General features: G+C 41.0%; 1 protein-coding gene across 1 annotated transcript in view; it reads left to right on the top strand.

Moving 5' to 3' along the window:
• Nucleotides 1-1,020: 1,020 nt before the first annotated feature.
• Nucleotides 1,021-24,764, top strand: part of SNTA1 (syntrophin alpha 1) — a 78,781-nt gene continuing 55,037 nt past the window's right edge. The window contains exons 1-2 of the mRNA XM_070744876.1: nucleotides 1,021-1,733; nucleotides 6,886-7,071. Coding sequence (XP_070600977.1) covers nucleotides 1,460-1,733; nucleotides 6,886-7,071 — 460 coding nt within the window. The 5' untranslated portion in view covers nucleotides 1,021-1,459. The remainder of the gene's footprint in view (nucleotides 1,734-6,885; nucleotides 7,072-24,764) is intronic.

The following is a 24,764-nucleotide window of genomic DNA, read 5'->3' on the forward strand; positions in this document are numbered from 1 at the left end:
ATTCCTTCCTTCCTTCCTTCCGATGTGGGCCTGGGCCAGCAGAGTAGTTTGCTTTTGCACCCCGTCTCGAGCTCCCTTGGTGCCAACCCGGCCCTCCCCACTTCAGAGAGAAGGGGGAGAAAGAGAGAGAGAGAAAGAGAAAGAGAAAGAGAGAGATAAAAAGAGAAAGATAGAGGGAGGGAGAGAAAGAGATAGAAAGAGACAAAGAGAGGGGGAGAGAAAGAGAGAGAGAAAGAAAGAGAGAAAGGGAGATACGTACGGCTCTCGCGGAATTATATTTCAAAATATGTGGCGTTTACGGCTCTCTTAGCCAAAAAGGTTCCTGACCCCTGCTATAGAGTCAGGTAGTGAGTTCCACGCATTAACTACGTGGTTACTAAAGTCGTATTTCCTGCAGTCGAGTTTAGAGCAGTTTACTTTGTGCTCGTGTGTTGTTGTGGTTGAAGGTGAAGTAGTCATTGACAGGAAGGACGTTGTAGCAGATGATTTTATGGGCTATGCTTAGGTCGTGTTTAAGGCGACGTAGTTCTAAGCTTTCTAAACCTAGAATTGCGGTGTGGGTTCCAGACAGATGAGCTGTATTCAAGGATTGGTCTGACCAAAGTTTTGTATACTCTGGTTAGTAGTGTGAGATTACCGGACCAGAAGCTACGTAGGATTAGGATCAGGGGTAGCCAAAGTTGGCTCTTCTAGGACATGTGGACTTCAACTCCCAGAATTCCTGAGCTAGCATGATTGGCTCAGGAATTCTGGGAGCTGAAGTCCACAAGTCATAGAAGAGCCAACTTTGCCTACCCCTAGATTAGGTTAACAACTCTTCAACTCTTCTAAAAACTCTTCCACATTACTGTGGTAATTAATTGGCATAGAAACTTCACCTCTTAAACTTTGGCCCGCCCTATTAAAAAACAAAACAAAACAGGGCAGGCCAAATTCATTGGTATAGAAACTTCACCTGTTAAAACTTTGGCCCGCCCTACTAAAAAAAAAAAAAAAAAATTAAAATAATTTGGCATCCCCGGTTTCCTGAAGCGAGACGTGACGGTAAGGCCGGTAACGGCAGCTGAAAACGCCGGCGACCAAATGCGCGGACTGGGCAGTGACGCTCTATGAGGAGATGAGGGCGAGGCCCACCGCTCTCGCTCTGCCCGGCCGGGGAAGCAACCGCGCTTCCCCCTCAAACGGAGCCTGAGATATTTCGCCAGACGGGACGTCACGCCCGGCTCCCGAGCGCCTCCCGTGCCGGCGAGAGTTCCCCTCCCGGATGAGAGGGAGGGTCCAAGGGCGTCTCCTTGGGCGGGGGAAGCGCCGCCGCCGGCCACGGCTAGCTCACTCGGCGCTCGGCTGGCCGTCGGGTCGATTCGCTAGCTCTTCGCCGTGCGCAGGTCCCGATTACAAGCCAGCGGGAAGGAGGCGTTGAAGCGGCGGCGAGGGCGGCTATCCGAGGAATGCGCTGAAGATGGCGGCCGTCCGGAGAGCGCCCAAGAGCGGCTTGCTGGAGCTGCGAGCGCCGGGCGAGCAGTGGCTGCGCGTCTTGGTGACTCTTTCCGAGGACTTCTTGAGCGTCGTGCCCAGCGCCAAGGGCGCCGAAGAGCCCCTGCAGCCGCCGCCCAGCCCCGTGCAACTGAACGGCGCCGAGGCGGCCGCCCTCGTCCCGGACTCCCTGACCAATGTCAAGCGCACGGTGCGGATCGTCAAGCAGGACGTGGGGGGGCTCGGCATCAGCATCAAAGGTAAGCTGGCCGGGAAAGGCTCTTCCCCTCGCCTCCATTGTTCTCCCTGGCAACTTTTTTTAAAAAAATCGCACTTTTGCTTTTCCTCCGCCGACCCTGCCTTCAACCTGCCACTTCTTGACACGCCGAATTGCTGCCAAGTAAGCTACAGTACTGGATTCCCCTCGTAGTACAGTACAGCTGTCCGCTTTCGTCCCCCTGCGGACTAGGAGGTTGGCTATTTTGGGGCACCCGAGATCTATCCGCTGCCTTTCCTTGTAGCGGGACCTGGGAATCTCTCCAAAAGTTAAAAAGAGTTTCTGCTACCTCTTTTTTTATTATTATTAGCCGCTTTTGGTCCCAGGCGAGAATGACCTTTGTAATCTGTTTCATTCCTCCCGCCTTAAAAGAAAGAAACCAAAACTCCGCAGAGGATGTTTGGGGGGGGGGGGGGGAGAGGAAAGTCCCAGCTGAAGCTGACGCGGAATTAAGGAATTTATTAATTGCAAGGCGAGCTCCTCCGCCCCTGAGGAACTGGAACTGTATTAAAAGTTTGGAAAGTCGCAACTTGGAAAGAATGCTGCATTCTTCCCCTTAGCTTGATCTTAAGACAGCTGCGGAGAGTGGAAAGCCTGGCTGAGAAACTATGCAGCCATCCCGTTGAAGAATAGATAATGTAGCCTCTCTCTCTCCTTTCTTCTCTCTCCTCTCTCTCTCTCTTCTCTCTCTCCTCTCCTCTCCTCTCTTCTCTCTCTTCTTTCTTCTCTCTCTTTTCTGTCTTTCTCTTCTCTCTCTCTCCTCTCTCCTCTCTCTCTTCTCTCTCGTCTCTCTTCTCTCCTCTCTCTTTTTCTCTCCTCTCTTTCTCTCCTCTCTCTCTTCTCTCTTTCTCTCTCCCTCTTCTCTCTCTCCTTCTCTCATCTCTCTCTCCCCCTCTCTCTTCTCTCTCTCTTTCGCTCTCTCTCCTCTCATCTCCCCCCCCTCTCTCTCTCGTCTCTCTTTCTCTTCTCTCTCTCCTCTCTCTCTCCTCTCTCTCTCCCTCCCCTCCTCTCTCCCTCTCTCCCTTTCCCTCTCCTATCTTCTGCTGGCTAAATAAGCCCATCTCATCTTAATGGGCTTTGTCTTGAGGTTTTTTTGGTTTTTTTTAGAAAAACATAATTTATATAATTCTTGAAAATTATGTAAATTTTGTTCTACAGGATCTGATGTTTGGGTTCCATTTTTAAAAACACAGTGATAAAGGTTTTTCAGGTTGAATTTTCTGGCTGGACTTGTGCCTTATGGTAAAGCAGATGCTAAGGTGGCTTGTGGCTTAAACATGCTGTGTGAATGTAGCATATCATATTTTATTCAATAAGCAAGAGCTAGGCACGCCACAAATTAGTGCAATGCACGAACCAAGATTTTGCTTCAGTGCTGCACTGTGAAAGTCCAAGGCTGCTTGCTGTTTACAGGTAGTCAGGTGTGGCCCCCTACATTTCCCCAGATTCTGGATCCATAGGTTACAGTTACTGTTGCTGTTACTACTGCCTCTTATGAATATGTAAATCCACAATGTGTGTGTGTATATTGCTCCACTTGCAATGTTTGCCCTGACATCAAGTTCAAAGCTTAGTCCAGTGCTATGCAGGAGCTTTTTAAATATAGGAAGAACTTTTTAGGGTGGAACAGTATTGAGAGTGCAAATCCTTTATATACCTATACCCAGTTAAGAATACACAGGAAACCCCCCCCCCCATCAAAACTCCTAAGAGCAGCCTATTTTGCACAACTAAAAAAAATACAAATTGTCTAGTTAATTGTAGATAAAGTATGAGACCAAAGAAGTGTTAAGTATCCTTAATAGTCATTTAAATTACAAGTTTATATACAGTTGCCTGGAAATATATTCCTTTTAATTCAGTATGACTGGCTTTATATTGCTGAAAGGATGAAAGAGGATCTCAAAAAGCTCTAATACTATTTGTATGTGTGTGTTTGTGTGTGTGTGTGTGTGAGAGAGAGAGAGGCCTTCAAAATTGGACATGCTAAAACCTCTGAAATTATCATATGTACCACATAGGTTTGGCCATGCCAACTGAGAATTATAGCAGTTATAGACTAATATATTTGCAGAGCAATTGGTTTAAAGAAGGCTGGTCTCATGCTTAAAATACCACTTTTCAAAACCGTTGTTTGGAAGAGCTTTTTGCCATCCTGGGAGAAGAGAAGGTCACACTTCATTAGTCTCTAGCATGGCTCGTGTGTTTTTATTTCTTGTGACTGCTCATGTGGTCTAGAAAGCAGAAGAGGATAAAATCAGATATCCAATGAATGTTTCTTTCATTTGAATGCAAAGGGTCAGAAATACGAAAGGCAACACGTTTCTCTATGAGACTTGCACAGATGTAAAAGACAGAGGACTTTATCTATGAGTAACAGGTTGTATAGTAGAATAACTGGGGAGAATTGGATCCTCTGAAACAATACTTTGTAAAACATTCTAATGCCATGTTATCTTTGACCTCCAAATTAAGAAGGGACAGCACACCTTGTAGAGAAAAGGGGTTTCCATTTGCATGCAAGTGTTATGGGAATTACAGAAAACAAAGTTATCACCACATCTATAAATAACACTCAGCCTGGTCGGTAAGTATGAATGGAAAATGAAGGAGTCAGCTTTTTTCTGTCTCGTACATCTAGAGAATCTGGCTTCAGTCCATAAATACTGTACTTGCATTGCAATAAATGTCCTAGTCCTGAAGGTGCTATGAGGATTTGGGGGTGGGGGGAGCGTCTAATTTTGGCTTCTTCTTTGTGTAATCTTATTAGTGGCATTCCAGGATTTAAAGATTGTGCAGATATAATCAATGGATGAAAATAACTAATTTGGGCTTTCTAGTTAGAGGAATATTAAATATGCAGGCATATTCTCTTCATTAACGAAGATACTTTCAGGTACGAGCTAAAAATAGTATATTTACATAAATTTTCAGACGTGCTGTTACCTAATATATTTTTAGATCAGCCTTGTCATGTAAAAGCCCACTTGGGTTTAGAGCTGTGCTTCTCTGTGGGAAAAGTTTTGTTTTTGCTTTTTCTAAAAAAAAACTCCTAGGGCAGTGATGGCGAACCTTTTTTTCCTCGAGTGCCGGAAGAGTGTGTGTGTGCACTATCGCACATGAGTCCATGCCCTTCATTCAATGCCTGGGGAGGCCAGAAACAGTCTGTTTCCCAACTTCTAGTGCAGTGATTTTCAACCTTTTTTGAGCCGCGGCACATTTTTTACATTTACGAAACCCTGGGGCATATTGAGCGGGGGGGGGGGGGGCTAACAAAACTTTGGACAAAAAAATTATCTCTCTTCCTCCCCTTCGCTCTATTTCTTTCTCCCTCCCTCTTTATCTCCCTTCCTTCCTTTCTCTCTCTCGCCATCCCTCTTTCTTTCTCTTCCTTCCTTCCTCTCTTTTTTGCTCTCTTTCTCTCTACCTCCCTACGTCCCTCTATGTCTTTCTCTCTCCTTCCCTCCCTCTCTTTCTCTCTCTCTCTTGCTTTCTTTCTCTCTTTTTCTCTCTTTCTCTCTCTCTTTCTTTCTCTTGTTCTCTCTCTCTCTCTCTTGTTTCTTTCTCTCTAGTTCTTTTTCTCTCTCTCTCACTCTTTCTCTTGCTTTCTTTTTCTCTCTCTCTTGCTTTCTTTCTCTCTTGCTTTCTCTCTCTCTTGCTTTCTTTCTCTCTGAGCTTCGCGGCACACCTGACCATGTTTTGCGGCACACTAGTGTGCCACGGCACACTGGTTGAAAAACACTGTTCTAGTGGACCAAGTAAGCTTGTGTTTCACCCTCCCCAGGCCCCAAAGGCTTCATTGGAGCAGGGGGAGGGTAAAAAGCGACATCCTCCATCCCCCTGGAGGCTCTCTGGAAGCTAAAAACACCCTCCCAGAGCCTCTGTGCGAGCCAAAAATCAGCTGACCGGCACACACATGCACGTTGGAATTGAGCTAGAGCAACGGCTTGCGTGCCAGCAGATAGGGCTCCGCATGCCACCTGTGGCACCCGTGCCATAGGTTCACCATCAGTGCTTAGGTCAGGGATGGGCAAATTTGGCTCTTCTATGACTTGTGGACCTCAACTCCCAGGATTCCTGAGCCAATCATGCTAGCTCAGGAATTCTGGGAGTTGAAGTCTACATGTCATAGAAGAGCCGACTTTGCCTACCCTTGCCCTAGGTGATTATTGGATTTGTGTGGTTGTTCAGCCACTGTAGAAGTCATACTGGGCAACTTTATTTAGACTCATTATTGATCATTGATTATGTGACATTGCATTGTTGTTCACTCCTAGCAACCACATAGATAGAATTTCTTCCTGATGACCTATCCCTAACTTGGTCCTTCAAGCCTTGCAACAGTTTGCTCCCCATCTTCTTATCTTTCCTTCTACTTTTCCCAGCATTGGAGCTTTCTCCAGAGAGCTGGATCTTAAACTCATTATATTTAAGCTTAAAATGTATTTGTAAGATGTTTTTGTGTGAAATACCTATGGCACACACCTTCAGTTTTAAACTCAGTATATTCGGTTCTAGAAAGACTTTGTAGACTGCCAAAGTCCTAGAAGGAATGTAAATAAAGTAATGTAAATAAGGAGCCTTTTCAACAATAAAAAGCAAATTAAAAAAAAGCCAATATAGATATGTCTAATCCCACAATATATCCATGTGGTACCGTACAGGATTAAGATAATCAATCAAAATGTAATAAAATATCTTTCAAAGCTTAAAATACAATAATTCTCAAGTAAAGCATGTAAAATCTTATCTATAGCACAGTATTGTATCTGGAATGTGGATAAGTATTTTTATGCATTACTCAGGACAACATTTATTTTGTATCATTACTTCAACAGAAAAAAAATGTTGTTTTGCACTTATCTCTATTTTAACAGCTGGGTCATTCTATAAAAACTGCTCTTGTTTAGATATCCTTTTCCCCTGTAACAACTTCAGAAATCTAACTGAGTCTATCCTTAATTACCACCATTGCAAAACAAAGCAAAGCAAAACAAAACAAAACCACAAAAATAGAAAGTACAAAAAATACCAGGGAAGGTTTGCCTAGCACAGCACTTCTAGTCCCCATCCCCCCCCAAAATATCTTTGTACGACATCTTCTTTAATGGCTTTTGTTTGGGTTTTATTTCCAGGTGGTCGGGAAAATAAAATGCCCATCCTGATATCCAAGATATTTAAAGGGCTGGCTGCAGACCAGACGGAAGCGCTGTTTGTAGGGGACGCTATCCTTTCCGTCAACGGTGGTGACCTGTCTGATGCCTCACATGATGAGGCTGTGCAAGCTCTGAAGAAGACTGGCAAGGAAGTGGTATTGGAAGGTAAGCAGACCATTCTAAGGTGGTTGAAAGATGCTGAGCAACTCTCCCCTTCCATTTCTGACATCACCCACTATGTTTACCATAACCAACAATCAGTGGAGAAAACCAATTTTTTTTTCTGTTGGTTCTGTGGGCATGGCTTGGTGGGCATGGCAGGGGAAGGGTATTGCAAAATCTCCATTCCCACCCTGCTCCAGGGGAAGGATCCTGCAAAATCTCCATTCTCCCCACTCCTGGGGGAAGGATATTGTAAAATAGCATAACATAGCATTTAGACTTATATGCAGCTTCACAGTGCTTTACAGCCCTCTCTAAGCGGTTTACAGAGCATATATTGCCCCCAACAATCTAGGTCCTCATTTTAGCCATCACAGAAGGCTAGAAGGCTGAGTCAACCTTGACCCTACTGAGCTTCGATCTGCCAAACTACTGGCAGCTGATGATCAGCAAAAGTAACCTGCAGTGCTGCACTCTAACCACTGCACCACCATGGCTTTCCATTCCCACCCCACTTTGGGGCTAGGCAGAGGTAATATTTTCTGGTTCTTCAAACTACTCAAAATTTCTGCTACTGGTTCTTCAAACTACTCAAAATTTCCGCTACTGGTTCTTCAAACTATAGTGGTACCTCGACATACGTGTTTAATTCGTGCCAGACCATGTCAATCAATTCACATCTCGAACGAATGCCTTTAGACTTTGTTTTTCGCACCGAGATAACTGGAAGCATGGGATTCTTGCGCCACCTAGTGGACGCTCGGCTCGTATCCTGAATTTGAGCTCAGGTGTCGAACAGAAATTTTGCTCGCATCTCGGCTCGTAACTTGGAATACTCGCATGTGGAGCAGCTCGTATCTAGAGGTACTACTGGTACTCAAAATTTCCGCTACTGGTTCTTCAAACTACTCAAAATTTCTGCTACTGGTTCTTCAAACTACTCAAAATTTCCGCTACTGGTTCTTCAAACTACTCAAAATTTCCATTACCACTCCTCTGAACTACTCAAAATTTCCTTTAGCACTTCTCTGAACTACTCAGAATTCCCACTCCTAGTTCTCCGGTAGGTGGATTTCATCCCCTGCATGATCCACCCACAGGATTTTCCACTTTGCGTTATTTCTGTGCAGTACAGATAGTCCTCAACTTACTGCCACAATTGAGGCCAACATTTCTGTTGTTAAGTGAGACCTTTGTTTTGCCCCATTTTATGTCCTTTCTTTCCACAGTTTTTAATTGAATCGCTGCAGTTGATAAGTGAGTGACCCGGGCTGTTATTTATTTATTGGGGTTTCTAGGCCGCCCTTCTCCAGTGGACTCAGGGTGGCTTGCAAGATAAAACTGATACAAAATACAAAATTTAAATCTGGCTTCCCCATTGACTTTGCTTGTCAGACAGCTGCAAAAGGAGATCACATGACATGTGGACACAGCAACAGTCCTAAATATGAACCAGTTACCAAGCATCCGAATTTTGATTAGATGATCATTAGGCTACTACAAAGGTGTGAAAAATGGTCATAAGTTACTTTTTTCCCCGTGCCATTGTAACTTTGAATGGTCACTAAATGAACTGTCGTAAGTCAAGGACCATCTCTATGTGTGTAGATTAACATCAGGCAATGATTGTTCTCCCCACTCCATGCTTCTCAATTCAAGTGGATGAAAGGTAATGCTTTAGAAAAGTTTTCAAAGAGAGTTGGGAGAATTTCATTAAAATTCTCAAGATTAAACTATGATGTCATACACTTACTTAGTTGCAAGGTAAGGGAGTATCAAAGTATCTCTGACTCCCTTACCTGTGTACTCCTCTCTCTTCAGCTTCTCTGCAGCCTCCCTGGCTTCTGATAGGTCACTTAAATCTCGAGGAAGGAACATGGAGGAAAACATTTCTTTTTTCCTTCAGTAATTATTGTAGCGCCACCTAAAATAAGAAGAAAATTTGACATTATTTCTCCCTACCCCTAAAAATCTCCATAAACAATCCAGACAGTTTTTCATACCAATTTGATAATGTCAAATTGGTATGAACTTCATAAGGTCATTTGTACTCCGTTCTAATGTTAATATTATTCCTAGCCTCCTTTCCTGCAAATTGGAAGAAGCGAAAGTCTTCTGATCCTTTAATTATTGATAAAGATGCATGTGAGGAATAGTAAAGCAAGATGATTATGGAGATAAGAGCTCTGCAGTTTAAAATATTGCAGATATTCTCGTCAAATCCAATCTGTGTACTCCCAATCAAGCAGGGGTGAGCTACTGCCTGTACAGGAGGTGAGGGACGCAGTGGGGTAGTGAAAATGGAGCTCCACCCCAGAGCACCCAATTTGCACTGAAAGATGTTGAAAGAAAATCAGGGTGTCCTGCATAAGCCAAGCCCACAGTGTGGTAGTAAAAAATTTGGTAGCCCTTTATTGCAATCAAGCCAATCAAAACGTTAAAATCCTATCCTGCATTGTGACTGTCTATCTGATTGTTGCCGAGTATTTTGCGGTTTATGTATCAATTCAGTTGCAACCCAAATGCAATTAGGAATACCCAGCTTTTCCTAGAAACTTCAAGAATTAAAACGCTGCCGTGTTTTGGATTGAAAGAATCTTTGGAAAAGATCTTCAGAATATTGTGGAGGCAGTGAGAGGGAGCTCAGATATCTGCTATCTGCAGTGTCTTAAAGCAGATGCATCTTTTCATTTGATCACACAAAGACGATACAGCTACAGCTCAATCTGGTAAAAGATGTATTGGATCTAAGTTGCTGAGTTGCTACATAAATGACCCTGCACAACCCATGACACTCCCCCTCCCTTTTGAATGCAAAATGCTGTGTAACCCTAGATGGATAAATTTTATCTCCCTTTGGATTTGTAAACTGGTTGTATTGACCTTTGAATGTGGCAGTATAACTCACATACTAATCAGTTCTAGAATAGCTTGCTGTAATGCACTCTACTTGGATCTATCATTGGAAGCTAGCCACCATTGATAAGAATGTACTAACCAGCCTTTTACTGGGTGAGGGCCATTGCAACTATTTAATTCTGATTGAACAGAAATAAATGAACTCCCAGCAGGTAAAGTCAAGAAGTGGGTTTTAACCTATGCTAAAGGTCCTTTGGGCTCAATACCTGCACATCTCCAACATCTTTTGTGTCAAGTAGAACCATTTATCTGATCCATCTATCTCATGTTGGGATGTTGAGGGTTCTTTACTTCTCCACACACATAATTCAGATAAAATTACAATGGATGGAAGACAATGTTTTTCTATTGTTGCTTCTTCTCTGTGGAATGGCTTGTCCCCCCCCACCCCCCAGTCAAGGCAATAATTCCCCCATGGGAATCTGGATGGCAGTCAATAATTTTTCATGGAACTTCCAATTTTTCAAATTGCTTTTGAATATTTGAGATGGATGAGTTGATAAATTTATCAGTTATACATTATGTGTCATTGATTTTACCTGGTTATATTGTAAACCACCAAGAATGTTTGTGGAGTATGGTGATAAATATAATGAAGTAGGTAAACAAACAAATATCACCCACCTGCTCTTTCCTACCGTGTTTCCCCGAAAGTAAGACAGTGTCTTACTTTCTTTTTATCCCCAAAAGCCCCACTATGTCTTACTTTCAGGGTATGTCTTATATTGGAAAACAATTGTCGAATTTTTTGTTTTAACCATAAAATTAACATTTAGACGCGGTGACGTATGGAGGGGGGCGGCGCGGAAGTGGGCAGGAGGCGGCGCTCATTAAGATCAGAGGGAGGTGGCAGACGCGGTGACGTATGGAGAGGGGGACGGTGCGGACGTGGGCAGGAGGCGGCGCGCAGCTAGATGAGAGGGAGGCGGCAATACCCCCATGTTTCCCCGAAAGTAAGACATATGTCTTACTTTCGGGGTATGGCTTATATTAGCCGACCCCCCTGAAACCCCTGATACGTCTTACAATCGGGGGTGTCTTACTATCGGGGAAACAGGGTAGAAATGCATGCTTCTATCCTCTGTAATAATTTGATTGCAGATCTCGTCCTCAATGGAAACAAAATGTGCCAACTCAACATCTAGCAAGAGAAAGATTATAGCTTCCTTTATTTCTTTTTCTCTCCCTCCCCAAGTTTTTTATTTTTTACAAACATCAGTGTGTGAGCAATGTGGCACCTGAGTGTCATACATTTTGATACAAATAAAATAGTATCAATCATATTTGTTTCATTTAACAGACTTATATAATTCTATTAATAGCATGTTATTATACATGTTTTTATTAAATTACAATATTTCATTATTTAGTTCAGGGGTCCCCAAACCTGGCAACTTTAAGACTTGTGGACTTCAACTCCCAGAATTCTCCAGCATAGCTGGCTATGCGTATGCAACTTAAGTGTTGTACCTTATGATTCTTGACAAATGTTTCTTTTCCTTTATGTACACTTGAGAGTATATGCACCAAGACAAATCCCTTGTGTGTCTAGTCATACTTGGCCAATAAAAATTCTGTTCTGTTCTGTTCTATTCTATTCTATTCTACATGCTGAGATAGGGTTTCTATAGTATAAAACTCAACATTTCATCAGAGACAATAGAAGTCTGTTTATAATGTTAAAGAATGATAGTGTTTGCTTAGCAATTATTGTTTTCTAAACTGTGCATTATATACCTGAACCTTAGTTTATAATTCTGTATTTCTTATAATACTCCACACTTTAAGGTGGTTGGTTTACTATTACTATGGTTACCAGATTTGCAATTATATAATAGCTTCTTCTAGTTTAAAATAAATACTGGCTGTCATTTTCTTGCAGAATACATCTGAATTTGTGTAGGAGAAAATTGTCATCCCATAACCTCTTCTTAAATTGGAGTGTGGAACTTGACCATCCAAGGAAAAAGAGCTGGTGAAATAATGAGTTAAGGATTTAAAATCCTTGCTTGACTGTGAAGGTCATTGGTTGTTAACCAGCATATTGTAATTTATTGTATAATGTTTTTGTCAAGGCCTATAGCGAGTGGGACAATGTCCATATCAGCTTTTCCAAACTTGCCAGGATTCCTCAGTGTTGCCACTTGGAAGGAAGACTGCTTCAAACTACTTTGATCCTTGCACATTATAGGTAGAACAATAAAATACATTTTGCTCTTTTCATCGCCATCAATAAATAGTTAGAAATCTGTTGTTATAGCATGGTGGAGAGTCTGTGCCTTTTCAGGTGCTTTGGACTGCATCTCTCTTTATTCCTAGACATTAGCCATTGATTGAGGATTGATTGGAATTGCCAATCCCACTCCACATGGGAAAGATAGATAAAGCATCTTTTCTGTCACTTGAAATAACCAGGGAGAGATCCTTATGAGTTTAACTATCTTGGTTCTTGTGAATCACCACAAGAAACATTTTAGGCAATTTTGCTATTTGAAATTTAGAGTCAGAGAATAATAGAGAATTTGAACAAGAACAAAAATTGTGCTTTTTTAAAAATACCACCTTTATAATCACAAAATCGTTTTCAAGCACCGCAATGTATCGTACTCAGGTACATAACATAATTTCACCTTATTTGGAAGAGGAATTAAGACAATGACACCAGTGAAGCACTATGCAGGCTTAGAAAATTCTACTGAATTTTTCTTAGATCACAAGGAACCCCAACATACATTGAAAGAGGTGGTTAGAAAACACAGTTTAGGGAAAATATACCGTAGTTTTGGCCCCTGGTTAAAACACGAGATTATCCAAATTTCTAATTCATATTATGTGTTCAATCACTGCTTATATTAATCTGTTTTATGCAGTACTTGCAGAAAAATGCTGCAGGAGATATCTCTGTCTTCATTTCTTGTAATGTGTAACTGCTAATCAAATATATCTTTGTAGTTGTGAAGAGTCGCTATTCATTTGGTGGCATTTAATTAGTTAATTCCAATAAGTGATGAACTTTGCCTGCAAAAGTTTATGTTCATACTATAGGGTGTTTCTACACTTTTAGCATTTAATAAAAAAATGAGAAAATGAATTTTCTTTAAGCAAAACCAATTTCAGATTCAGAACTTTAGTTAATCCATTCTTACAGCCCTGGCAAATTCTTTCTGTAAAATTCATATCTCTTGTTGTATCTTGTTGCATTATAAAAAAAATAATAGAAATTGGTCTTTTATAACAGCACATATTTTTAAAATGTCAGAGTGGAATTCTTGATCTCTGTGAAGGAAGTTGATCCTTCTGTGGCTTCAGTTAGAATTGATCTGCTGGAAAATATGATGAGATGACTTGGAAAGTTTCAGAAATTTAAACTTTGCTGGATCAGAGCAATAGTTTGCCAAGTCCAGCATTTACATATGCTCACACAAAAGAACTCAAGTCACAAAGAAAAATATTATTATTATTTATTATTATTATTTTATTAGATTTGTATGCCGCCCCTCTCCGTAGACTCGGGGCAGCTCACAACAATAACAAAGACAATGTAAGAACAAATCTAATAATTTAAAAAACACTAAAAAACCCATTATTAAAAGCAAGCATACACACAAACATACCATGTATAAACTGTATAGTCCCAGGGGAGATGTCTCAGTTCCCCCATACCTGACGGCAGAGATGGGTCTTAAGAACTTTACGAAAGGCAAGGAGGGTGGGGGCAGTTCTGATCTCCGGGGGGAGCTGGTTCCAGAGGGTCAGGGCCGCCATAGAGAAGGCTCTTCTCCTGGGTCCCGCCAAACGACATTGTTTAGTCGACGGGATCCGGAGAAGGCCAACTCTGTGGGACCTAACCGGTCGCTGGGATTCATGCGGCAGAAGGCGGTCCCGGAGATATTCTGGTCCGATGCCATGAAGTACAAAATACAGTAGTTGCTATTTAAAACAAAACAAATAGTATGCTTATTCCCAATACCTTTGGGGCACTAATCGGCAATCAGGGAGCAATAAAAAAAGGAGGGGAAATAATTGTAACTGATTAATTTTACTGTTCATAAACAGAACAAACTATCAAAATGTAAATCCATATTTGTAGATGGAAAAACCACAGAGAGATTCCATTTGTAAAGTAGATAAGACTTGAGAACTTGCTTTTTCTGGTTTTGCCTTTTGCCCTATACTTTGCTTTGTATAACTCAATATAATCTTGCAGAAATATCTGTAGGTTCTGATGCTTTCATCAAAATGAAAAATGTGTGTATAATAGAAACAGAATTTGCATTGTGATGCACAATGCTATATTCATCATTTGCTACCTTTGACTATTCCATAGATGCCTCTGTGGGATTCTATTCAAGTTACTTTTTAAAAACTTTGTTTTAATTCCTTTATTTATTTTGTTTTACTTTGATTTGGATTAGAGTTGCATGAATAATCTCTTTTGAGATAAAACAACTTCGAGTACTCTTGCATTCAGCAGAAACTGAATGTGTACCTTGACTTTTGAGGAGGCAGTAGTTACCTATTCTACTCTTGGATGAATTAAAGCTAGAGAAAGGGAAATACCACTTTAAAATGTTGTATTGATCATGATAAATTATTACCACAGAGTATATCATGAGCTGCTATGTGTCATTAAGGAAGTTTACAAAACACATACCACTTTCACAGTTTAGCCATTCTTCTTGATTGCAGATGATTGGCAGGTTCTTTCATTGGTATTCCTACACCCATTCTCCAAGAAGAGGCTTTCAAACACATTATTGCAACCTGGGGATCTAATTTGTAAAAAAAAAGTCTATACACTTAAAACAATCTTAGTTGATTTAAGGATCACTTGATTGGTTAAACGTGCCATTTACCTCAGTAGTATATTAAAATAGCCCATAGCCCAGTGTGCATGTGTACTATATATGCACATTGAATGTTTGCCTATTAGATGACGAGGGAATAAAATTGCATCTGGCTAACTTTATCTAGAGGTTAACCTTGGAAGCTAAGAAGGATTGGATCTAGTTACTATCAGGATGAGGTAACACTAAGGATTATTAGAGTTGTGGAACAGGCTGAGAAATGTAAAACATCCTGGGAAAAACCAATGGCAAATGAATGTGTGTGTGTGTTATAGTTATAGTTTATTAGATGTGTATGCCGCCCCCTGTGTGTGTGTAATTTATTTTTTCCTCCTTGTTGCAAATATATTATAGCAGATGTTTGCCTTGAATAATATTTTCAGGACGGTAATCTGAGAAACAGAGGCAAATAATAGAAATACAACATGTAGACCTGATGTCTCTGTCAAATCAGGTCACCTCAGTTCAGATTTCACAATTTAAGATAGAAATTGCTATTTCAGTTTCTGAGCATACAAGAGAGACACTATGAATCACAGGTGGGTTCCTATTGGTTCTAACCGGTTCTTTAGAACCGTTAGTAATCTGGTGATGATGTCAGTGAACCAATTCTGTCGGTGTCTCCGTGGGTGCTGCCATCTTGGATTTTGCTTCTGCGCATGTGCAAAAACTAATTGATGTGCACATGGGCACGCCCACGCAACCCTGAGCGAAGTGGCAGCAAAAGGATCCAAAATTTACCCTTGCTATAGATTAACATGTCTCCCTAATTTCATTTCCCTACCCATCACTTCCTTAAATTCATAAATGTATTTCCATCTTCATAGCAGAGCATACAGAGCTTCATAGAGATTAAGTAACATTCATGTTGTAGATATTGCTGTATAATATTTAATAGTTATTGCTGTACATGTCCCAAATTCCAGGCAATGGGAACATTCTGAATTATTCCAGTCCATAGAGCCAATTTAACTATCATAACTGTCAGATTTACACCAGATAGAGCAATAAATGTTGTCTTTCCAGGAATTCAACCCTGCCTTTTTTTCCTCTAGCCTTGAGAATTGTGCATATCTCTTCCTTTTTAAGTACTGTAATTACTTTGGCCAAAGACTTAATTCTTCTTGCCTTGTCAGTGCCAGGTCTTATACTACCATGTCTCATTATTGTTATTACTATGATGGTTGGTCACACAGTCAGCCAAATGTTTACACTGCTTTTGACATTTTTATTTAACTATTGAGGCCCTCCCAATAGTTAATACAGTAGTTTATTTAACTATTGAGGCCCTCCCACCTGGGATACACAGATAGTTAATAATATTAAAGGTATTGTTGCAGAATGTAAACTGTTCAAATAAAGTCACCTTTTAAAATTGACTAATGGCGATTTTGTCAATGCCAGGGGCATTCACATACTGCTCCAAATGTTTTGGGATTACAGTACATCCAAGGCACCTAATACTGTTGGTACTGTCTTTGCTTTATTTTGTCATGGCCATTCTACTTCTATTTTCAGGTCTTTATATTTAATGAATTTTTTCAATTCTTTCTCTTTTGCTGTCTTCAGGTATTCCAATGTTAACTACCCAGACATTTTTTGTCTTTCTTATCAATAATTGTTAAGTTTGGGTTGTTATGTGGCAGGTATTTTGTCTGCTTGAATTCTAAAGTGCCAGAACACTTTCGCGTCTTCATCTTCTGTTACTTTGTCTACTTCTTGTTTACAGATTGCATGCAGATATTCCAATGCACTATTTTTGCTACTACTACGATTATTATTTTATTTAGAAAAGAAACTTAGTACAAAATGCTAGCTTCTACTATACTCCTTTATTTCCAGGAATGCTGCTTTATGCAAGCCAACTTTTATCTTCAGATGGCTACTCTCCAGTGCTGAAAATGTTGAAATCATTTCAGTTTTGTCTTTAGGCCAGAAAAAAAGTTTTTTGACTTCAATCCTTTCTTTCCCCTACTAAGAAATAAACAAAGTATTGTATTCAGCAATCAGCCTGAAGAAGCCATGATCCCAGGACTGAACACAAAGAAAGATTGTTTTCTCTTTTGGGTTATGCAATTGAACTTGACCAAGAGGGTAAAGCTTATATGTTCTGCACAATGATATAGGGAGGGACAAAATGGAAGGGTGAGTAGGTAGGGAGGAGAAGGCTAGGAGAGGATCTAATTAAGAGACATGGCTTAACCCAGTTAAAATTGGATTGAATTAAGCAGAGTCTCAAAAAGGGAGTTTTCAAGCCAACCTGGGAGAGGGGAAAATCGACAAAAAGACACAGTAGAGTTTATATGCTTGTAAGAAGCTAGAGTGTGCCTGGAAACAGAACCTTTCTGAAGGTTCCTGATTAACCAAGGCAGAACTTTGTGAATATTTCCCTATTCATCTGAGGGATGGTCAACACGTTCCCCATTTTGTGAGCATTCCCCACAAAAGATTTGCAAAAGGCTAAATGAATTTCCTGCTTAAAAGAAGAAGCTGCTACAAGAGGTGATCCACTTCAGGAAGAAGTCCTCCCAACAGGTCTCCCTTAGATCTGTATTTCAACTAATTGGACATTAAAAATGGAAAACTGCAGGATAGGGGTTGGCTCCCTAATAGTTAGCATCTCTCTCACTGTTAAGTAAGCAGGCTGGGACTGTTGAAAATTAAATTTTGCAAGCTCAGTAGCATCACAAATTGCTTACTGCTGACCTAGAAGAATCTTTTAAATCAAATGGGATTTATCTGTATGCTTAAAGATCTAAATTAGATCTTGCCAGTTAGTTTTCGTTCAGGTTCGGTGACAGCTATCTTTTAATTACTTGGATAATTAAAGCTGACATTTTTCCTTTTTCTGGCAATTCTTACAGTGTAAACAAAAAGAATCTTTGCATTTTTTTTGTTCTTTTGAGGGGCAAATTTAAAAAGACACATACAATTGCTGTTTTTTCAGTCTGAGCATAACACTGAGCATGTTTCTCTGTTTAATTTGTGATGAATCTCAAGTTAATAGAAGATTATGCTGGATTCCAAAATTAAGATGAAATAGAATAATATTTAGATCTGATCTGATTTGATCTGATCTGATCTTATCAGTGCTCTAAAATAGTCCAGATTTTGTTTTTACAGTAGCAGCTGTCTATGGGAATTTCACAAGTCAGTTTGGCTGCCATAGCTCCCTCCATCTCAGGTTCCCATGCAGTTTGACTGACATTCTTTAATATATTCTTTTTGACATCTCATGATTAGAACTATGCTATGCATTGAGCATGTTCACGTTGTGTTTTCTATATATATTCAATGAATATGCAGTTTTATTTTCAGTTATTTTCCTTAGCATGGAGAGGGTTTGTATGCTTTTAACGCCAAGGAGTTCTTTTTTCTAAAGATTTGTATAGCTCTATTTCTATATTTATTAAAGAAATATATTTTGAGTTCTTTTAAAATTACTTGGTTACAGCCCATCTAATATTATATAGTAACTTGAACATGATTCTGCATATAAGTTTCATTTAAGCAAAGTTGCAGAAATAATATTATTAAATTTAGTTATGTAGGATATTTGCTAGAGGTGGAATCTCAGGCAATTCTTTTTTAGCCTGTTTTTTTTTTTAAAGGATTCTTACAAAGCCTCCACTCATGGGTGAAACTACAGTAGCAAAATCTATGGGTAATGTTATTGGCACTAATCTAGATTCATGTCAAGGCATGTGACTATAATTGCTGGCAGTACATGGTACAAGTGACTATGATTGCCTGCCATCTATTGATATTCCCAGTCCAGATCTGTTGGGTGCAAACTGGTTTCAGGTTCCATGTAAAAATAATTAAGAGTGTAGTTCCTTCATCTAAAAAAATAATTGAGACAGATGCAGCTCCAGAATATAGGTTTTCTCCTAGAATTTATTTTATTATTTATTTTATTTTATTTATTTATTTAGTCCAATACATAATACACATTGAAGAGAATAGATATGTTAGTAATATAACTAAAGAATTGGATGAAAAAGTTTATGGTTAAGTTAAAATGATCTGATGTAAAGAATAAATTAGACCAGCTCATTCAGTTTGTGCTTTTTAAATGTCTTGTTTTTATTTATTTATTAAGTTGACATTTGTGGGAATGATTCAGCTGGCATGCTCATAGTTAACTTCAGAACAACTTTTTCTGAGTGTAATGAAGTTTATTCAGGGTAAAGTATACAGGATTGAATCCTAGAATGGACAGAGGATTGCCTCCCTTAGAATTCCTCCCCATTAAGACACCTCAAAGCAGTTTCAACAGCATATTTTGAAGTTCATAATTTAATTTGCTCATGAGCCATTTATTTTTTCCATGTTGTGTTCTAATAGTTTTCATATAAATTCTGAAGTAGACAGATGAACTAGCTTAGTATATTCATACATTAAGGACTATCTATAATGTGTTGCAGTCTGCCCAAATTGTATAACGATATAATTAGGAACCAAAGCCAGACACTGTTAAAGTTCTCTTCCATTTCCAATATCCATAGGATTTTAGCCATGCAATCTTATAGAACGTTAAAATGTTTTTACTCCTTTTCAGATTATTCTTCTGTCTCTCTATTTTTTTCTTTCCATTTGATTCTTTTAAAATTATTTGTTATCTCCATGTTCATTTTAATTTAAAAAAACTATCAAAGCCATTCAGTGTTTTGCATACGCTGAAAAGGTTATATTGATGTTCCTTGGGAAATCCAGGGTGTAGCTTTCAAGAAGCTTTTGAAATGCAAAATGAGAAAGGTTAGGAAAAGATAATTTCTCATTCAAAAACTAGCCCACCTGCTCATTAAAATGCTTCTCTTTTCAACTGCTTTATATTTATGAAGAAGCCATTTTTAATTGATGATTAAGAGTGAACGGATAGAGATTAATGTTTCAGTGTTTTAAGAGTGAAATTTCCCTTGCATAGTAACAAGTTACTACTGATTCATTGTGCCATTTGCACACACAGCCCCAAATGAAGGAGACTTCGTCTTGTTAAGGGTAGTGAAGAAAAGCTTCCCTTCCATGGAGTTTACATTCATTGTTTGTATTACAGTGGCTATTGGTCTAAGGCCATGATGGCAAAACCTATGGCACGCATGCTGGAAGTGGCATGCAGAGCCACCTCTCTGGGCATGCAGAACCATAGCTAACGAGTCTCTGGAGAGGGGTGGCATACAAACAAACAAACAAACAAACAAACAAATAAATAAATAAATAAATAACTGCTCTTCCAGTTTCCAGTATGCCAGCCAGCTGCTCTTCACGCATGTAGGAGCACCAGAAATTGAAAGAGCAATCACCCTATGTGTGTGCACACGCTGGAAAGACGATCTTTCTGTTTCCAGTATGCGCATGTACGCTGGTCATTTGGCCTGGCATTTGGCATGCATGCCCATGTGAAGAACAGCTCACGTGCCCAAAGACACGGAGACGGGATCCCGGAGATTCCTTCCTAAGGGAGCAGATTGGCTGGCCGGAGCTTCCCTCCTTCCCTGCCTGCCTCAGTGGGCTTGTTACATGGCCCCCACCTCCAGCCCACAGTCCAGAATGCCTGGTCAGCTGAAGCACCCCAGAAGAGAAGCAGCATCAGCACTATTCGTTCTCAGTGGCAGTGGTTCTTCTCCAAGTGGCAAGGTGGGAACCGCTGCACAGCCTCAGGAGAGCAGCGGGGACAGGCCAGCTTTTTCTTGGTGGCGGGCGAGGGGAAGCAATGATTCTCCGCCAGAATCCCAGCCACAAATGGCAGGGTTAGAACTGCTGCACAGCCCCAGGAGAGCAGCAGGGACAGAGCTGGGGACAGGTGGCAGGCAAGGGTGGGCAAGCAGCCACCAAGAACAAGCAACCTGCCTCTACTGCTCTCCTGGGGCGACGGAGCTGCCCAGGAGTATTTATTTTATTTTATTTTAATTTTTTTTAATTTTTAATTTTTAATTTATTTATTTATTTATTTATTTATTTATTTATTTATTTATTTATTAGATTTGTATAAAAACAATATAGCAGTGGAACAAATCTAATATTAAAAAACATATAAAACCCTATCATTATTTAAAAAAAACCAAACAGCACATTCATACCAAACATAAAACAAAGTATTTAAAAAAGCCTGGGGGAAAGGTTTCTCAACTCCCCCATGCCTGGCGGTATAAGTGAGTCTTGAGTAGTTTACGAAAGACAGGGAGGGTGGGGGCAGTTCTAATCTCCAGGGGGAGTTGGTTCCAGAGGGCCGGGGCCGCCACAGAGAAGGCTCTTCCCCTGGGGCCCACCAAACGACATTGTTTAGTCGACGGGACCCGGAGAAGGCCAACTCTGTGGGACCTTATCGGTTGCTGGGATATCCTGCTGCTTGTGACTGGGATGCTGGAGGAGATATCCGCCCCCCTTCCAGCCCCCAAGAACAAGCATCCCTGCCCCTGCTGCTCTCCTGGGGCTGCACAGCACCTCTCACCTGGCTGCTTGTGGCTAGGATGCTGGAGAATCGCCCCCCCCCCATGCCAGAGAACAAGCAGCGCTGGTGCAGGAGTTGAGTACATACTCAAAATCTGTAAGAGATGTGCTGGCTGGGAAGCGGGTGCAATCCCTTGGGAGAAGGTGTGGGAAGGGGGCTGTGCTGGCTTGTTCTGATTGACAGGCACTTCATTGGCACTCTTCTGGGTTCAAGTGGTGCCCCTTTTTGGTCCCAGGAGGATTCAGGGAGACTTGCCAGGCCCAAAATGGGGTGGTGGTGTGTGTACGGTGCACATGTGTTAGGAAAGAGCGGGGAGGTCACATGTGCTTTTGCTGAGGGGAGGGGAGCTCAGGAGGGTCACGCCCATGTGCGCAAGGAGCAATAGGAGCATGCATGTGTAAGGGGAGGTGGGGAGCATGGGGGGTGTCCTCTGTGCATGCATGGAGGGTGGGGTGCATTGCATTATAGAAACATAGAAGATTGGCGGCAGAAAAAGACCTCGTGGTCCATCTAGTCTGCCCTTACACTATTTCCTGTATTTTATCTTAGGATGGATATATGTTTATCCCAGGCATGTTTAAATTCAGTTACTGTGGATTGACCAACCACATCTGCTGAAAGTTTGTTCCAAGCATCTACTACTCTTTCAGTCAAATAATATTTTCTCACTTTGCTTCTGATTTCCCCCAACTAACCTCAGATTGTGCCCCCTTGTTCTTGTGTTCAGTTTCCTATTAAAAACACTTCCCTCCTGAATCTTATTTAACACTTTAATATATTTAAATGTTTCGATCATGTCCCCCCTTTCCCTTCTGTCCTCCAGACTATACAAATTGAGTTCATTAAGTCTTTCCTGATACGTTTTATGCTTAAGACCTTCCACCATTCTTGTAGCCCGTCTTTGGACCCGTTCAATTTTATCAATATCTTTTTGTAGGTGAGGTCTCCAGAACTGAACACAGTATTCCAAATGTGGTCTCACCAGCACTCTATACAGCGGGATCACAATCTCCCTCTTCCTGCTTGCTATACCTCTAGCTATGCAGCCAAGCATTCTACTCGTTTTCCCTACCGCCTGACTGCACTGTTATGGGTGTGGGCACGTTTGCATGTGAACCCCTTGCTCTCCTCCCATTTTTGTCATACGATGGCATCAGTGTTTAAGGGGTATGTCAGTGGTAGTCAGCAAGTAACCATTTGCTGGCAAATAAACTGTTCGGATTGGAGTTTGCTAGGATGCTCTCTCTTATTACAGATTTTCTCCAAGATAGTGGCTTTGTGAGTTCCTGAAACTCCAAATGTATTCACTGGATTAAACGTTTCACCTATCAAGATGTGGATCTGTTATTTATTTATTAAATTGTATGCAGCCCACCTCCACTGTAAGGTGATTCCGGTTGGCCTACAGATTATAAAAAGTTAAATAGAAAAGTAATTAAAATATTAATACTGCTAATTAATATTGTAAATAGTACAACATAGCTAGCATAGCAATAGAATGGAACAGAATAATTCTTTATTGACCAAGTGTGATTGGACACACAAGGAATTTGTCTTCAGTGCATAAGTTCTCAGTATTCATACAAAACTATACAAATAAGATTAAGAAATGGATGACTGGGGGCTATGGCCTTCCTACTCCATCAACCCCCTTCAGCAATAAGTGCTCCAAGCCAACTGGCAAAGCCAAGTTTCAATACCCTTCCAAAATGGCAAGAGGGTGAGAGCAATTCTCACTTCCAGTGGTAGGAGTGTTCCATAGCAGGAAAGGCTCTTCTCCTTGACTCTGCCTCCCTGAATTCCTTAGCAGGCCTCTCCTGTTGGCACAAGACGGTCAGGCTACTCCCACTGAGGTGAGATGGTTCCTCAGATAGATCACATTATGTACTGTGATTTATAGATCCATGTTACTCTGATACTTCGCTTAAAGCAGGCTTCAATCCAACTGCATATTTTTTCAATTATCTCAAAACTTTTCCAGATGCATCAGAGACCTCAGCATGCCCAGAATGAAATTTAGCAAGAAAGAGGGTGCTGAGTCAGCCTTCCCTGTGATGTTAATTATGTCAGCCGCACACCATGTTGGCTAACCTCTAAAATGTATATCTTCGTCTGTCATAAATGCTACCCACTATTACCTATTCAAATCCCTTGAATCACAAGCCCACATACCCCATGAGATCCTGTCACCACACTGATGTTTTTTTTTTAAATGCCTGCAGCCATAGCCCTTATGATAACACTAAAAGCAAGCACTCAGGTTGTGAACCACAGACTGAGAGAAATCACAAAGAAAAAGCCTTCAATGGAACTTCCACAGGGTTCAGTCCTGGGCCCTGTGCTCTTCAACATTTTCATCAATGACTTGGACGAGGGAATAGAAGGGCAACTGATCAAATTTGCAGACCACACCAAGCTGGCGGGGGTAGCCAATACCCTAGAAGACAGGCTCAAATTACAGAAAGACATAGACAGACTAACACAGTGGGCCCACACCAACAAAATGATGTTTAACATCGACAAGAGCAAAGTCCTTCACCTAGGCAGAAAAAACCCTGGACACACATACAACCTGGGAGAAACCCCTCTTAGCAGTAGCGACTGCGAAAGAGACCCTCGGAGTCTTGGTGGACAATCAACTAAACATGAGCCAACAATGTGCAGCAGCAGCTAAAAAAGCCATCAACAGGGGAATACACTCCAAGACCAGGGAAGTCTTAATACCACTCTACTACGCCCTGGCCCAACCACACCTGGAGTACTGTATTCAGTTCTGGTCACCACACTTCAAAAGAGACATTTAAACTCTGGAGAAGGTGCAAAAAAGAGCAACCAAGATGATTAAGGGATTGGAAACCAAGACTTACGAAGAGAGACTGAGGGAACTGGGCATAGATAGCCTACAGAAAAGGAGGGCCAGAATGACATGATAGCAGTCTACAAGTATACGAAGGGATGTCACAAAGAGGAGGGGATCACTTTATTCTTCAGGGCACCAGAAGGCCGGATGAGGAACAATGGCTGGAAGCTGACCAAGGAGAGATTCAACATGGAGATAAGGAGGAACTTCCTGACGGTCAGAGCGATCAACCAATAGAACAACCTACGAGCGGACTTTGTGAACTCCAATACTCTGGACATTTTAAAGAGGAGATTGAACTGCCACTTGACTGGTGTACTATAGGGTTCCTGCTTGGGCAGGGGGTTGAACTCGATGGCCGTCATGGTCCCTTCCAACTCTAACAATAAATAGATAGATAGATAGATAGATAGATAGATAGATAGATAGATAGATAGATAGATAGATAGATAGAGTATCTTTCAAAACAAAAAAGAATCAGATTTCTACAAGATATGGGATAAATGGTACCAATGGTTAACACACACACAAAAAATACTTAGCAATCTTTTCCAAAGACAAGATACTAGGCACGCCTTCTAACGTTGCAACGAAAAACAAACAACAGAATAAGATTAAA

The sequence above is a fragment of the Erythrolamprus reginae genome, chromosome 3 (assembly GCF_031021105.1).
Source record: "Erythrolamprus reginae isolate rEryReg1 chromosome 3, rEryReg1.hap1, whole genome shotgun sequence".
Classification (NCBI taxonomy): domain Eukaryota; kingdom Metazoa; phylum Chordata; class Lepidosauria; order Squamata; family Dipsadidae; genus Erythrolamprus; species Erythrolamprus reginae.